Below are 17,782 nucleotides of genomic sequence, written 5' to 3'. Positions count from 1 at the left end.
GCTCGGAGGAAATATCCACAGGGCTGCAGTCTAACTGCTACTGGAGCCTGGCGGTATTAATGCTCCTATTCATCCTGTGTCCAACCCGAGCCAAGAAACAGCATTAGGCCTGGGGCCCTGTGGCCTGCATTTGGACCGGCCTCGCTGGCATGTGTATGTGCGAGAGAGCGAGAAACAGAGTGTACAGTTTCTCCTCCAATGATTCCCTACTCTGAACAAAGCAAAAAAGTTCTTTATATCAATTAGCCAGACAAGTGTGCAATGGACACCTGTCACCATAGGGGCCCTCATCTCTGGCTACATACAGGCCAGAGGTTCCCATTTCACTCTGGTCTAAGACCATCTGCTTGTTCCTCTGAATCTCCCAGAGGAAAATTATATAACTTGGTTTCACTTTTTATATCAGACGACTTGGGAGTTCTCATTTAAAGGAATACTTTCTGAATTAATTTAATAATTCACTCACCCTCATGTTGTTCCAAACCCATTTGACTTTATTTTTTGCATGGAATACAATGGGAGATTGTTAGCCTCAGTCAATGGCAGAATGTTAGCCTCAGTCACCACTCACTTTTTAATAGGGGTATGGGATGACATGATGGTGAGTAAATTATGAGAGAATTTTCATTTTTGGATGAACTACCCCTTTAAGGAAAAGTCTTGCTTTGTTCTCAATATAACCTAATTTCTGTCTAGGAGAAACAACTGTGAAATGAAAGAGATTTTTCTTTCCTCGTCCATTCTAAGAAAACATCTGAGCTGATCCCAGATCAGTGTTGAAGTTCTCACCTTTCCTCTTTAGAGAAAAAGTGGATAAAAGTGCTGGTGGCCTATTGCTGAGGCAGGGGGGCTGTCCCGAGCTCTGCCTGAGCAACGGCTGCACGACAGACACAAAATCTGGGGCACAGACCATCTGGCTGACACTGCAGTCTGAAGTGAAGAGGCTGTTGGAAGTTCGCTGCCAACATGGCTCACAGAAGCAGGACATTAGATACCATAAAAACACACACGCAAGTGGACAAAAAAACAAAAACAAAAAAAACGTCTTGAGACAAGATTCAAATGAAAGATTAACAGAGGGATTCAATTCTCTACATTCCACTGCTGAAGGCAAAATTCTCCTTTTTTTTGTTTTCCTTTTACAAAAAAATCTTCTCTAATTATCGAATATTGAAGTTGAAATACTAAAAAAAAAGTTAAGTTACTAACCACCCCACCCGTCACCCCCTATTCGAGAAAAAAAATATATATAATAAAAAAAATAAATAAATAAATAAAAAAAAAAAAAAAATCAACCTTCACAAACAAAACAGCAATAATGAAATGTTTTCTCCATGACAGCTCTTAAGGTTCAAACGCACTAATATACTGAATTGCCATAGCTAAAATAATGCTTAAACAATTGTTTATTATTCACATTTAAACAAATGCAGCTCCAGCCCAGTATGAAGTCTATCATTGAAGAATGGCTTAAAGGGATAGTTCACCCAAAAAATTTTATTCTGTCATCACTTACTCAACTTTATGTTGTTCCAAACCCTTTTGACATTTATTCTTCTGTGGACCATATAAAGGCAGAATGTTAGGGAATGCGGCCTCAATCACCATTCGCTACCATTGCATCTATTCTTCCATTCAAAGAAAGTGAATAGTGACTGAGGCTGTCAGTCCATAACATTTTGCCTTTTGTGTTCCACAGAAGAAGAAAAGTACAGGTTTGGAATGACATGAGGAATAATGTTCACCGAATTTCATTTATGGGTGAACTATTACTTTAAATTTCCGCCTGTTCCTCTTACAAGGCTATCGTATGGCTTCAGAAGACTTGGAACATGTCACTATTGATTTTATGAAAAAGATCTGGGTAAAGATTGTTCAAAAATGATTAGTATGTGTTCCACATAAAAAAACAGCAGCACAGAACAACATTGAAGTGAGTAAATTATTGCATTTCCAATTTATGGTGAACTAGTAGTTTAACTAATAATTTATTAAACAAAGCAAAAAAAATCATCAGCATTGATACAAAAATGGTAAGTTAATGAACATGACACTATCTCCCCTAAAATAAATACCCAAACTTCAACCTTAAAATAGCTAGATATTTATTTACTTTTCTTCATGACAGTTCTTCACCGAGATTTATTAGCACAAATAGCTGGCCCTAGCTGAAAAGAAAATGATTAAAAATCTGTATTCTTCACATATAAAACAACAATTTAACACAGTCTATCCTTGTACCGACAGAGCAAATTCATAGTTAGCCTGAAGAAACCACCAGTCAGACTGCAACAGACCATAACATAACATAGCATCACAGTTAAAACTCTGAACTAACTCTGCTCTATCAAAGCCCAAATTCACCAAAAACATTCGGCCTCTCACACTAATAACAAAAACACAGCATAATTGCAAATGTAAAGGCTGGGCAGTGCGAGCAAAAGCAAACAGCTCTTACCTTGGGTTGAGCGCGTCTTGGAAAGGCAACTTTAGGATCAATCTAAATAAGACAAGGAAGGAGAGAAAGAACTATGAGAACACTGAGCTTGTGATATAGTTACATGAAGAGGAAAATTACAAAATATAAGAAAACAGCGGCAATGTGCTGCGGCTGCTCAATAACCTTCATGGAAATTATAGCATTAATCATGATGCAATGCACTGAGTCTCATGTGTAATCTCGCCTAGATATTACACGCTGGTTGAGGCCTGTGTATAACAAAATTGAATAAAACCTTACACAGGTTAGAGCATAATTACTCGATTATGGCATAAATAAACAGGCGGCATTAAACAACACTCCGGAGAAAATTCCCAGACTTGGTGAAGTGTTGCTGACCTACGGGGAGGTCAGACCGACATGATGGAAGGTGTTTTAGTGAGTGCTGTAGATTTGTGAAGAATCAAGACAGGGCATTTGATCAATACTTCCACAACCTTCTTTTCCCCTGAGGGATTTTCATTATTATGGGTAACTCTTGTTTTGCATTTTGCACGAGCAAAGTGTCTTTTCATGCACATTGACAGAGAAATAGTCTGAATACAACATGCAATGAAGGGCACAATTTACATAAACTGCTTCCATGATTCATCCAGGATATTAAAATCCCAGGGGAAGAAATTAACAACATAAATGTGTCAATTGCAATCAAGTAATTTGTCCTTTTATTGATGTCTCTGCACCATAATACATGTCGATAATGCAAAATATAAATGTGTCTAATACTAAAAGACAGTTTCTCTATATGTACAGGGGGAAAAATCATTTTAAGAGATTGTGTCATTCAAAACAAACAGGCATCATTGATTTCTACTAACTGGCTTGTTCGAAGAAGACTTTGGGACCAATAAAAAAATATTACACTGGTAACACTATACAATACGGTTGTATTTGTTAATAAAAGGTAGCTACAATAGCTAACATGAATTAACAATGAACACTGTTTTTACAGCATCAGTCTCAGTGGTTTGCAGAAGTTAATATATTAAGAACTACAATTAACAAAATGTATTTTCATTCATTAACATTAACCAAGACTAATAAATGCAGTAAAAAAAGTTAATAAATGTTAGTTCATATTGTGTAATGCATTTACTAATGCTTATAAATACAATCTTATTGTAAAATGTTCCCATTACACTTAATATTACAGAACATCTAGGATATTCCCATTTCAATTTCTGAAATAAATAAAATAAAGTCAGTTTACATAGTAAATTATGTGCGAGTTCCTGGTTGGCCTGTTACTATTCAGCAAAATGTTTACTTTGGTCATTTAAACATTCATAGTCTAAAACAAAACACACCATTTTTTTTTTCCAAGCCAGAGCACTAAGTATTGGACGGTAGATAATCATGCATGAGAGATAAAAACAGTTCAAAGACTTCCTTTCCGCAGATGCTTGCTTCTGCACTCTCATTAAATGGGGAAAAAAACTTGAGGGAAAAAGATCCATTAGTGCTATATTGCTCTTGAATATACTGTGTATCTGAATGCTTTGTCACTTCATATAAACGGCAAGCAAAAGAAAAGCAGGACTGTGAGATGTGACAGCGTGCGAAAAGGTGAAAAAAAAATGTAATAAACATGTTTCTGTGGAATACGGAGGAGGTGGGGGATCTCCTAGTAAATTAATTTGACCTGAACAGAAATGCAATATCTACAGCTTTAAAAAAAAAAAAAACGCTTTCTGGTGGGAAATTATGCTGTTGTGTTATACTTTAAATCATCCAGAAAAGTGTTTAATCTAAAACAGATTGCTTTTAGAGAAACCGGCAGCAGTCTTTCAGTTGTCAATACACAATGCAATTCCCACCCCAGGCATTTTTTATTTTTTTTGGCAGATTACACAGCTTTTAATCAAATGTGAAACAAGGGTGTCAAGAATATCTCTGTTCATGTTTTCGCAGGTCCATTTGCACTGTTCAAAAGTGACAAAAGATTGGACAGGAAATTGCAGAAAAATGGAAAACAGAAAATGCAATAAACATGGATTTAAAGAGGACACGCTGTTTTGTGAAAATAATCAAATATTAGATTATTTATATATTACTTTATCATTTAAAAAAATCCAAATTAAATAAAGAAAAATCATCAGAAAACATATATATATATATATATATATATGCACAGACTTATTAAACTTCTGTAATATGGCACACATATGTAATTACCGGTAGCACAGCTTAATAATATAGGTATACCTATATGGTTATTTGCATATATATACTTATGTTTTAAGATTATGCAAATCAGAAGACCACATAGCGAGAAAATTCAGGATATGGAACGGCAAACTTAATCTATTGAGGCTGAAATATAAACTGTAAAATAAGCCTTAATCTTATTAAAAGCAGCAATGGTTTTTGTTTAGTTTTTTAAACGTGTTTCTACTGTTATGGACATCACAACTAATAAAACCCTCATGTTGTTCCAAACCCGTATAATATTAGGCAGAACACTAGGGCCTAACAGCCTCAGTCATGTTTAATTTTTAGTGTGTTAAAGAAAAAACTGCAATGAAAGTGAATGGTGACTGAAGTGGTAAGTCACTAACATTCTACTTCTTGTGTTCAAGGTTTGGAACAAAATGGGGGTGAATAAATGATGAAAGAATTTTCACTTTTAGGTGAACTGTCCCTTTAAACCTGGAGATATAGCCCCAGAGTTCACCTTTATCAATGAGGTCATGCTTTGGTAAAATTCTTGCTACTGCCGCTCCAACCCTGACGATGACATCACTACCCAGAGCTCATTAATCCCTGCTTTAGCTACAGCCGCTACTGTCCCCGTGAGCTCAAATGCTCTCAATCCTGAATACATCACTGCAAATGCTAGCTCTTTTTTTCTTTTTTTTTCCAGCCACTGAAGAGCATTTGAAACGTCAAACCTTGACCCATTTATTTATATTGAATACCGGAGTTACACATGTGTGCAGTGATTATGTAATCTAAACGGCCCAGTCAGAGTTATGATTTTCTGGACTAGTGCAATGCTGATATATACAGTGTAACATGTTTTTTATTTTTTTTCATCAGACTGAAATACTCTGCCACCCTAAAGGCATTTCATTTTACATCAGTCAATGCCAAATAGGCAGAGTGAGATGAATAGAAATGAATAGCACACATGTGATTTCGGGCTATGAAGCAAAAAATGGAGTGAATATTCACCAGCTGTCTAATATTATGATTTAATGCTACTTTTTCACCCGTAACTGGGTTTAAGTGAACTATCGACAGAAATCTACCTAATCTTTATTTTTGTGTGACCAAATTAGCCACCTGATCTAATCTAATCTAATCAGTGCAACTAGAACCACATAACCTCACTTTATTCATCACCTTACATCAGTTTGGTCAAGTCTATTTACATCTTTTCATGTAAACATTATCCCTAAACCTACGATGACTATATTATGGCATAATGAAATATTAAACCTCTCATTATATTGTCTCTTCATTTATATTTTAATGAACATTTTTGAATTTGCCATTTTATTTTACTTATTTCAAAACAACTTTGAAAAGATCTAAATAAATAAAAAACTATTATAAAGTGTTTCCTGTTTTCCTACTTAACTGGAACATAATCATTCTAATGATCATTCTATAACAGTATCACATATATTTTGAAATTTAAAACACTGTGGTTTGGGAAAAGAGTATTAGCCAAAAAATTCCTAAGTGTATGTAAAGTTATTCATTTGCAATGTACCTCTGTGAATATCTTTAAATACAGTTTGCCTCTTGATATGAACTTGCAGCAACATTGCATCCATTAAAATGAGTCAGTGAAGGCAATATTTGCACAAACCCTAGCTATCCCAAATAAAAGGCTCTTTCACTTGCGGACTCCTACAGGTAACTAACAGCTGCAACTACAAACAAGAAAGATGGTGAGTAAAAGGGACAAATAAAATGCACATGAACTTTGCTAATACAGTGTTTGCTTATCCTTGGGTTTTCTGGCTCATGGAAATCTAAATGCATTTCTGGTTAGATTTAAGTATTCAAATACTGTAGGTGAGGTCCACTGAGACAGACAAACCCATTTCTTGCTGATAGGACTTTATTATCTGACTCAGTTTGCATAGACATGGCCGACATTTATATTTTCAGAATTTCTTAGATAAATCTTTCATTTAAAACTAACACAACAGTTAGATATTTCCACATTATTCCTATTTAGACACAACACAATCGTTTTAATAGAATACAGTAATGCATAATAAAATGCTTTGCATCTCTACATGTAAAAACACAGCTCAAAGTCTTAGTGGCTTTTTGAAAATTAACATTTTATTTGAAATGCGTGCAATACTTCAGTGGGGAAAAAAAATGTAATAATTCATAGTACACATTACTATGAATACTCTTTAAACTTCAGGTTTATTCCAGGTTTGCAAGTTTAGAGCACCTTCTAAATACTTTAAAAACAACAGCAAATTCCGGGTATTAATAAATCAACAACAGAAAAATACAATTTAGGAAAATAAATTAATAAAGAAAGAAAATAATATAAAATAGAGTAATGACACATAAAAAAAACATGAATGCATAATGATAACATGGAAGAAAATGCCTGAAGCTCAGTCTCGTCTGTACACAAAATGCAATGATATAAGCATGTGAACACAACTCAAAATATCTCATGGCAGCAAAAAATGACTGTGGTGAAATGAGTTTACAGTGTAAATAATGTGACCTAATCCTGAACAGTATTAGTCAGCCTGCTGTAGAATGAACTTGTGTGTGCATCTAAAATGCATTCTTGCCCTGAGCACATTTCAGAGTTTTGTTAAGAACATTCAAATTCAAACCGGCAACAGTCATGACCAAGACTACATCATATATTTTGCAAATTTTACGTCACAAGTGGCACAAGTGACATGTCCTCACAATGCACAACTGATGTTAAAACCAAATACACAGCAGGATTTTAGTCCTGTCTTTGCCTCAATGTGATTTAACCCTTTGTTTCCCAGTCCCGGGAAGGCAAACAAGGGGTTAAATCCTGTTGAGGCATGGAAGTATTTATAAAGCAGGACTAATTACCCGGCAACTTATTTGCGTCAAGTGCCCTGATGCTGTGTGTGTGTGGCTGTAATGACAAACGCTGTGGAGTTCGTCGACCAGGCAATAGATATGATAGGGAGACCGCATGTCTTTTTGCTCACTGAATGCCACACATAAAAGCTTGTTGAAACAGTGCTTCACAAAATATAACCGGAATAAAAAAAAAAGCAAACCTACCGTCTTTGAGTCTAATTCGTGGTGAGGTTGAGCTAAGACCTTATCTACACTGGCCGCATCCGCAAACGTAACGAAGCCAAATCCCCTGGAAAACACACAAACACAAACACAGAAATGCATTAAGAGCGTTGACAGCGAAGGACAACGCGTGTTTGACTGGTAGGACACTTGGTGAAAATGTTAACACGTCCTTTCTATTATTACGCGTTACAAGAACTTGGTTGACCAAACATTTCAGGTAATCTATAACATTTGACACAGACGGTCAAGGACACTTCACGTGCCACAGGCGAAGCCACAACACATGCAATTGCATTAAGCGTTTACATTAAAAGACATGATTTAACATTACGTGTTTTTAAACATCTCAATCACATGTGGAACACACCGATCCCGTCGCGTAAAAAGCGCATCGAATAACAGCGCAACGCGCGAGATCGTTAACCGCTTACAATAACATTCTCAAAGTGAGAGGGATTAAAAACCCTCGCGTTATTTTTACCTGGAGCGTTTAGTCGTGGGATCCCTCATCACCATACATTCTCTGATTTCTCCAAATTTACTAAAATAGTCTCTAAGGCTGTCTGTGAAACAAAACAGAATGAAAAGAGTACACGTTAGCAAAGCAGAATAGTTCTTGTGGCTTTTTTATATAAATGAACCCACCCCCAACGGTATGTATAACAAACAGGGGTCGAATAGAGGACTTCAAATGACTGGGAATGAAAATAACCTTGCGCGCACGCACGGCACACATATCAAGCACCGCGCGCCACGCTGGATACAATGTAACCAGCGCGCGGGCGCGCAACAAAAACACACAGAGCGACAAAGGCTCGCAAATGACAGCGACATCGTCGTGCTCTTACCTGGTGAAGTTTGCCAGCTGAGGCCACCGATAAACATTTTACTGTAAGGGGAAAACACAGCACAAGTGAGTCCAGATGTCAGATCGGCCATTTTGACGTGTAGCTAACTACTTAGCTAGCGACAAAAAAAAGCAAAGCTTAACGAAGGCAAAGCACAGATCGAGAAGAGCTGTGTGTGTTTTTACTGAGCCGGGCGGGCCCGCTCGCTCATATAAATCAAACAAAGGTGTAGTACTTGAGTACACCCGGAAGGCTGCACCAATGGCACCGCTGCGTTTTTAAAAACACCCTCAGCCCGATTAATGTCACTGGAGAGAAAAAGAGAGATACAAGGGAAAAAGTCAAGTGCTGTCAGCACTGGCTCTGACTTACCCAGGGTCGTGTTGCGAATCGCTAGGGCTTCCAGATGTGGCTTGGCTCCCGTCTCCCTCCATTGCTAACCCAACTATGGCCAGTAACTAACACACACACACTGTCAGAGCAAACGCAACCCGTAGCCCCGCTAAGAGAATGTTACTGAGCCGGGAATGCGAGCGTCACACGTGGGATCAGCTCTGCCTGGCTCCCTCCCCCTCCCGTCACCCACAGGGGGCGGAGCGCAGAAGGGGCTCGTCACCTAACCTATTCCATTGACGTCATTAGCATGGTCACGCCCACCTGGAGCTGAGAGTGAGGATTTGGGCTTTTTCTGTTTGTTTGTTTGTTTTTTATTAATTGCGCCAGTGGGGAGGACTAGGGCAGATGAACATAACGTCACCGATGATGATAATAATAATAATAATAATTAGAATTCATTACATATCTTGTTTTTATTTTGAGTTGCACCAGTATGTCCAAACAGCAAGCAGGGTGTACATTAATTTATAGACAGGCAACTATTTGTTTGGGTAAATAAAAAATGAGCATGTCATTTAGGCTAATCTAATTCTGCAGCTGACAGTATGGAAAAAAATTGCTTCAATTGCTGTGCTTCTTTCTAATAATTACATGCTTGTTTACTAAACATTACATTTAAGATCATGTCTTGAATATAATGAGTACTGCATCTGTTTTCTTTTGACTGTTCTTTTGACCATCTTTTTTTACTTTTCATGCCAAGGACCACCAAATATGATAATCCCTTAGTGAGAGACCCTCTGTCTAAAATAAAAAGCCAGATTTAAGGGTTATAGGAATAACCCTTATAGAAAGATATAAAGTAATATTCCGGGTTGCATACAAGTTAAGCTCAACCGACAGCAGGGGTCCGTTCTTCATACGTTGCTTAATACATCCGAGATCGAATGACAAAAGCCAGATCTTCTAATCATGCTAATTATGTTCTGGCTAAATAGGTTCTTTGAAAACACGTGCAGATTTGATTAGTATGGCTGGATTGAGCTGTCTGAGATAATTGTGGGTTCAAGCGTTGCTTGAAAAGGGTGTATTTCGATACTATCGAAATAATGATCTGCAACGCTTCAATTGGCTGGTTGCTACAATGGCCAAAGAGCGAGCCTAGTTTTTCACTGTTGTGGAGCAAGAATTATTGCTTTAAGGATTTGAAGAATTTCAAAACCTTATTAAAACGCCAGGAAACACTTCAAAAGCTGCCAAAACAAGGAAAGAGAGCTGGCAAAAAGTTGCAGACAAATTAATTATATTTTGCATACTTTTTTGTTCACTTAATATTTTGGTTTTGTGTTTTGACATTTTATTTTCTAAATGTCAGAGCCACCTCAGGACCAACTAGAACTAAAAGTAAAATATAAGAACAATCTACAAAATTTAAATTACACTTTGTTAAATGTTGTTTTTGTCTGTTTGGAAACAGAAACTAAGAAAAGCGGGTGTTGGAAACGGGTGGTGGTCCTGCACCACCATATCCTGGCAGAAGAGCTGGCCCTATGGCTTAATGTTAACATACCCATTGTGCATGGCATCCCTGGGGGCAGTTCTTCCTCATACCCACAGTCAGGGAGCAGTAGCAGCAACACCTTCATTACTGGTAAAGGAGGTTTACAAACTTTCTTTTTGGTAGTTGTTCATTATAATGAGGGTTTTTTTTTTTTTTTTGGTGCAGTTGTAGATAATACACCAACACTTCTACCGGTTCCCAAGCAAGTGGTAAATGAATCATGTGTAGTAAGTACATTTTTAAATTACATTTTAAATCATATGGGGGAAATGTGCAACTGTGTTTAATACCTATTTTATGTTCATTGCAGGACAGTGAAGGAACCCTTTCAGATGGCTGTCCTTTAGAAGAAGTACCTGTAAGTGTTTAAATATCTTAAATTGCATGTACTCATGTAACTAATATTTCTCCGCATAAGACTGCAATAACAGTTGCAGGAGTCATCAACAGAGAGGCTTATGTCTGCTGCTGAGTCTGCACAGAAAAGTGGTACAGAGGTGAGGAAAATATTAAACTGATTATTTCTTCATTTTTATTCTTGAGTAAACTTATTGATTTCCTCACAAAAGGCACAGGGTGATGTCTGTTCCCTTGATAAAAGGAATCTTGCGATAAAGATTGAATAAGTGGAATTTAAAAAGCAACGGCTGCTCCTTTCGGGTGGATGGTAGCACTGAGAATCCCATTACGGCGCATCCCTCCTCCTTCCCGGATTTCGGCACCAGTGTAAAGGGATTAATGGAAATGAGTAGGAGAGAACTGGCTTGAGAATATAAATAATATTTTAATATGAAACTTAAACAAAAAGACAAACACACAAATGTGTCGGACAGCTATCCGTAAATCTCTCTCTCTGTCGCACTGCAGCTTCCAGTCAGCCGTTATCCCTCTCTGAGGCTTGATTAGCCTGATTAGGGGCCGGGTGTGTGGAATCACGACCCGGCCCCACCCTCCGCCCTGTGGCGCAGGCACTGTCAGGTACAACCCTCAGACTTTTCAGACACTGAAATCTTCCCTTCAGTTACCCAAAGGTCATTTCAATGAGCTGCAATGTAATAGGTTTGTGGACTGGGGTTTGGGTCAGGGAATGGAGTCATGGAATACTGCCTGGAGGCATAGCCCCTGTCTCCAAGCAGGATCCCATCATAATCACCTGTGTCTTGGAAAAATGCAGTTCAATTAGGCCCAGCATAAGTACATTTAATACAGTGAGTTTGACATTTCTATATTCTCTTACCACGTTAAAAATGTGCATAATGTGACTCTCTGAAGATTCTTGAGTCATGCACAGATCCAAGCCATTTTGCCTCTATGTTGGTTATAAGGCACATCGAGTCACACACCATCTAAGATATTTTATTCAGTCCATGTCAGTCAACTGCATTTTACTTTTTGATTCAATACCTTTTAGCTTAATATACTATTAATAATCTGAAAGCTCAACGATATTAAGATAATCTTACCTACACGTTTAACTGTGAACCCTCTTTCTGTTCACAAAATCATATTCATTGGGGCCTGATGGGGCCTTGATTGGAATGTGTGTGCAGTCTATGGCACCAATCACGTTTAGAAAGCCTGGGGGACACATAAGCAACTCTTATTGGCATGGTCATGATTGCATGATCTTCAATTAGAATTATTGTGTACCTGCAATGGTGAAAAAAATCTGTTTTATAACCTGGGGTCTTAAGTGACTCGGAAATAAAAAAAAATTAAAAAAGAATCGCTTGAGCGCCATGGACACTTTGCGAATATTACGGCAGACAGTACTTTTCACTAAGTTCTCTGAATCTCAAGCCAGTGAACACTGTCTGCGCTGTTGATAAAGACTGACTCAGATGAGTTGAACTTCTCATATGAGGGTCCAACAAATGAATCAGGTACATTATTCCCTCATGACAAAAACTATATTTCTCTAAAAGTAAACTATCGGGCATTGTGCGTTGAATTCCAAAAGCTCTCCGTATTATTCGTGCACCTTCTTCAACAGGTTGCTCTCGTAAAAATGGAGAGGAAATGGCTGCAACAGACTTCCCTTAACACCTCTGCTTATAAAGCTGCAATCTAATCCTGTTTATGTGAAATAAGCCAGCTCCCGAGCAGGTATGAGTTTGGACCTGTTTCTATGCCAGCAAGTCCAGGATAAGCTTCGAAAAAACCAAACCATCCTGGATCATGTCAAATCGTCAACAGTGAAATCCAGATAACTGAGTTATCCATGTATGAAGAATGGGCATCAGTTGTGGTTTAATGTTGATTACCAAAACAAAATGTACTCATCACTCCTATTCTTAAAAAAAAAAAAAAAATCAGTGAACAACTTACAATGGAAGTGAATGGAATTGAGCTTGGAATATTCCTTTAATGAATAAAACAAAATTTGTAGACTAGACCTACTATGAAAAAAATTGAAAGTGTGACATTATGAACAAATGTTGTTTTCAAAATGAAATAAATAATGATGTCATTGTACTAATGTCAATGGAAATGATCAAATAATATCTAAAAAGCTTTCACTTTGTATCAAGTTGACTGTGTACTTTTTCTACTCACTATTTGAGTAAAGTTAGATGTATAAAATCTTTTAGCTCATTTAAACTTTAAATGTATTTATAGCTATTTATTTTCATAATAAATGTTGTTTCAATGCAGCCCCAAGCTGGAAGGGGGCCCCCTCAAGGACGGCTATTACATTGGACCACAACAACGACAAAGTGGAACCCCCTTAAATTATTTGATGGTACAAGACTCTGCAATCACATGTCCGGAACCCCCCTGAAGGGGCCCCCTTGCTACGATTTTGCTGTCAAAAATTTTGTAGTTTCAGAGCAGCAATTAAATGATGGAACATGAAGCGGATTTACCCATCTGGGCATATGAAAAGGAAACGAAAGCAAGAGGAGGAAGAAAAGGCCCTTTCTGCCTGGGCCCCCCAGAGTCTCTAGAAATGCCCCTGGTCCTGGACCCCAGTATGAAAACCCCTGTTCTAAATAACTGTCAAAATACCCCTCATCAATTTAAAACAAAATCTTTATTTTATTATCCATTAAATGCTCCTGATATTGATTCTGGTGTTGCACTATTAAGAAATTGACCAGAAAATTCTTTCTAGATAGAAAAAGATCTTAAAGAAAACACCCTTTGCAATATTTACAGTATGTGCAAGATGGAGCATACAGTACGTATTGTGTTCACGTTTCAGAATACAATTTCTACATAATTTTTTTATATAGAAATCCTCACTGCTGTTGTTCAAGTTTAGTTTCATAAGAATAACCCAGTCAGTTACTCATACAAAAATCATAACAATTCACTAAATTAATAAGACTTTTGAAGCACCAATGCAAATATTAAGTTTGGTTAAGGTTATTGATGCACAACATTTTCCTATCTCTGTCATATACACTCATGAAGTCATTGTAAAGGACACAACTCCTTGACGACAACCATCTGTCACGATTAGACGTTAACTCGAAATATCTGAGCACACTGCCTAAGCGTCTTTGGACCCCTTGACTTCTGAAAACAGCACATCAATTAAGGGTCTTTAAAACACGCAAAAAAAAATATCCATGGAGAGGGGAGAGAGTCAGTCTGTGTGTTAAGAAGGAGAGAGAGAGAGAGATAGCGGGCTCAATTAAGGCTGCCTGCTTAGAGGACTTTCAGTCATGCTACAGTGATTGCTGTTCATTTCCTGCAGCTCTGTTTGAGAGAGGGCACCATGGCCCAAATATAGCCCCCACCCCCCATTTTTTACCTCCAGACCTCCTCCAGTTCATATGTCCTCTTTTCCACTCTTCTGCTAAAGATAGCTTTTGAACAACAGTCAGGTCTCTTCAAGTGAAGAGCCCTCATAAAGGTAGCGTCCAGAGGAGGAGGCTGAGATGTGCTTGATTGGCAGGTGAACCCCGCTGTCTCACCTCACTGCTTGCAGGCTGCTTGTTGGTAAACTGACACATAGGCACCTTTGGGGCACAACCCAGAAATGAAACATCTCTCTCCCCTTTCAGATGATTCTCTCTTGGGCTTCGAGCAAGACAAGACCACCATTTTAAAAAGACAAAGAAACAGCATGACAAGGATGCTCATAAAGCAATTTGTACAATTTTGGATAACATTTTCTGTTAGTTTTGTCATTTTCTTTTCATTTTATTGACATTCATTAGAATTAGTATTAATAATTATCGTCATTTTCTGAAGCCAAGCTCCCTGAAACATAATTTCTGTTAAGTTAAAATATGCCTCACCACTGCTGTTCCATTTCATTGTAATTCAATACATAATTAAATTTCTGATGGACTTTGGCAGAACTGTTTAATGGGGTATTTAGGATAATCGAAATGACACAATTTTATAATAAGATCTGATAAGCATTATGGTGGAATAGAGAAGTTGCCTTTCATTTCTGTGGAAAGCAGAGAATCGGAACATTTAGCCTGACCACCTGAAAGCATGTTGTGTTTTTATCCCTTGTTGTCGCTATGCCAAATCTGGGCCATCAAAGGGGACTGTATTTGAAATCATTGCTCATTGGCATAATTGAACAGGACATTTCTCTTCAGAATTAGTTTTTAAATATTTACATGATGACTCGAGTGTTTCTTATACATATATACAAGCCTTAAATATCATTTAGGGAACGACTATTTGGAAAGCCAAATGTTTATTGGTTCTTTAAAGAGCACTTAGGGCAAACAGGACCTCATTAGAGCTTTATTATTAACTTTTATTATTTTATTACAGAGTTAATTCAATGCATAGTATTTTCTTTTTTTTTTTTTACTAAAAGACCCTCATGTTACTGATATTTGTCTAATCACACCAAAACAAATGCAATAATGTACATTTTATCTTGTAGATCAGCCTAAACGTCATCTACATAATAAACACACTGCTGCTATGAAATGAGGCATTGATTTCATATCCTTATGAATATTACCATTCTTGATGTGCATATTCATGCTACTTGTGACATAAACAGAGACACGGCTGTCGGGTTTGATGATATGGAATTTAAATTTAACTTTAAAGGAAACACACATCAAGAGTGTATTTAAATATACACTTTTGCATTTGCTGGTTTTGGAGGAACGGTTAATTAATGCTGCAACTCTAGCCATTATTTAGTTAAATCTAATGTCTCTGAGAATCCATTAAGTCTTCAAAAACAGCAGAGAAAGATGTCTGAACTGAAGACCTTTATTAAAGACAAGACTAAGTGCACAACACAGATCTGTCCAATTAGAGCCGATGCATTTTGCAATTAAAGAGAAAATGTAATGTGTCAAACATTGCCTAAAATGGATGGCCAGTTTGACAATGGAGTTAGAAAATATGTGCTCAAGTCTTTAAATGCATAACTAGAGAGATAATACTTCATATTTAAGAAATAGTTATAATGGGGGTTAAAATCATCATCATGTAGTCCCTTTTTTGTATTGCTGTTTTTGAAAAATAATCACAAAAATCTTCTTTAGATCCTTAGCTTTTTCTTTTTTAACCAAATGCTCAGTCACACCTTGCACCAGAAGATCAGCTTTTCAAGACTTTGATGATTAGCTGTTATCTTTAAAAATGAACCAAAATGTAAAATACCATGGGGTCTTCGATGGACAGGTTTTGAAGCATTACACACACACACACACAAACACCTGTTCTGTCATTTAGAAGTATACAAATTGAGCCAAAAATGACCCATTTTCTTACTGTTGCTATAAGGGTGAGAATCAAGTGAAACTTTATTGGTAGATTCCTGTAAATTCAAGCTCTGGTTCTAATTTGTTGATTTTAAATTTGAAGTATACATCACTTAACAAGCTTAAAATGATCAACACAGCATTTCTGCGGAAAAAGCATGAATTAATACACCATTTTGTCTTTTAAAACATATTATCTACACTGTGAGTGTGACTAAACTGTGTGTAATTGTGGAAAAAACACGATAATCGATTAAATCAAAGCAGTGGATTATCTGTTGTGATATTGACATGGTCAGCGTGTGACTCACTGACCCTGAGTGAAAAATTACCAATAAATCAATTCCCGTCACATCATCACTAATTGAGCATTGAGCACTTCCTCTATCAAGTTATCTGATGTGCATTATCCTCTCAAATTAAAAGCTGCTTCCACTGTTTATCACATCTAAACATCCATTTGTGTTTTATTTTCCTGCACAGCTTGTTCTGCAAACAGCATTTGGCTGTTGCCTAATTAACAAAAATATTGGCAACACGAAACCGTAACATTTCCATGTACCCAATATTGCATTTGAGCTATTGTTACCTAGTTTCATTGACATCATTTAGGCCATGGGCAAATCACTATATTCAAATTCAAATCTAGATGTGTCCTTGTACACACACCTGTACACATCAAGTGAAAAAAGAACACACGGAAAAGATGTTAGCACTCATTCTAATGATCTCCCATCAAAGATTTGGTGCACACAACAAAGCATACGCTCCATTCAGCAGACACTTTACACACATACACAAACAGAGACGCATGAGCTAACATCATTGCTGAGCAGATGGTGTCAGTGTAAGGAAAGGTGCTGAGGGCCCTTTACATGCTTTTATGCGTATCTTCAGTTACACTGACTCAATGTCTCAGAGTGTCTGAGCTTTGACTGAGTCCATCATGTCACCGTTCCTCAAAGATATTTTTAAGGATGACAGTACAATCAGGGCCAAATGTCATAATTCACTGTGCATCATCTAGGCTGAGTGTAGTTTGACAGTCACACAGAAATCATGAACTTAGAGACAAAACTAAAACTATTACTAGACACAACTACACATTACTTTCAATAAAGATACATTCTTTCAACAGAAAGTTGCCTCAAAAAGTATGTAGACACTTCGGCAACACTTGAAGTGAATTAATTTTATTGAATTAGAAAACAAAATAACAATCCAATTGTGGCATCAGCAAACAAACTCACTGAAAAAAAAATGTCTGGCAAGATTTATTACATTTTTTGCCATTTTGTTTTGTACAAAGTGAGTGAGTACATGTAACTTAAAAATGTCAGTTAGTAACTTTTACTAACAAATCTGATGTACAATACTGTGCAAAGTTTTAGGCACTTGTAAAACATGTTGCATATTGGGGATGTCTTCAAAAATAATGACATAAATAGTTTTCATTTATCACTTAATGTCATACAAAGTCCAATAAACATAAAAAAGCTAAATCAATATTTGGTGTGACCACCTTTGCATTTAAAACAACACCAATTCTCCTAGGTACAAC

The 17,782-nt window shown here is 37.1% G+C and overlaps 1 protein-coding gene across 7 annotated transcripts in view; it reads right to left on the bottom strand.

The window, feature by feature from the left end:
* Window positions 1-9,197, bottom strand: part of LOC127629652 (RNA-binding protein Musashi homolog 2-like) — a 363,022-nt gene extending 353,825 nt beyond the window's left edge. For all 7 annotated transcript variants that reach the window (XM_052106790.1, XM_052106789.1, XM_052106791.1 and 4 more), the window contains exons 1-5: window positions 8,998-9,197; window positions 8,626-8,666; window positions 8,259-8,340; window positions 7,757-7,841; window positions 2,459-2,500 (exon numbers count right to left, since the gene is read on the bottom strand). In XM_052106790.1, the coding sequence (XP_051962750.1) occupies window positions 2,459-2,500; window positions 7,757-7,841; window positions 8,259-8,340; window positions 8,626-8,666; window positions 8,998-9,059 (312 nt within the window). In that variant the 5' untranslated portion in view covers window positions 9,060-9,197. The remainder of the gene's footprint in view (window positions 1-2,458; window positions 2,501-7,756; window positions 7,842-8,258; window positions 8,341-8,625; window positions 8,667-8,997) is intronic.
* Window positions 9,198-17,782: the final 8,585 nt, after the last annotated feature.

This window comes from Xyrauchen texanus, chromosome 36 (assembly GCF_025860055.1).
Source record: "Xyrauchen texanus isolate HMW12.3.18 chromosome 36, RBS_HiC_50CHRs, whole genome shotgun sequence".
Taxonomy (NCBI): domain Eukaryota; kingdom Metazoa; phylum Chordata; class Actinopteri; order Cypriniformes; family Catostomidae; genus Xyrauchen; species Xyrauchen texanus.
This window is presented reverse-complemented; position numbering and strand designations above follow the sequence as displayed.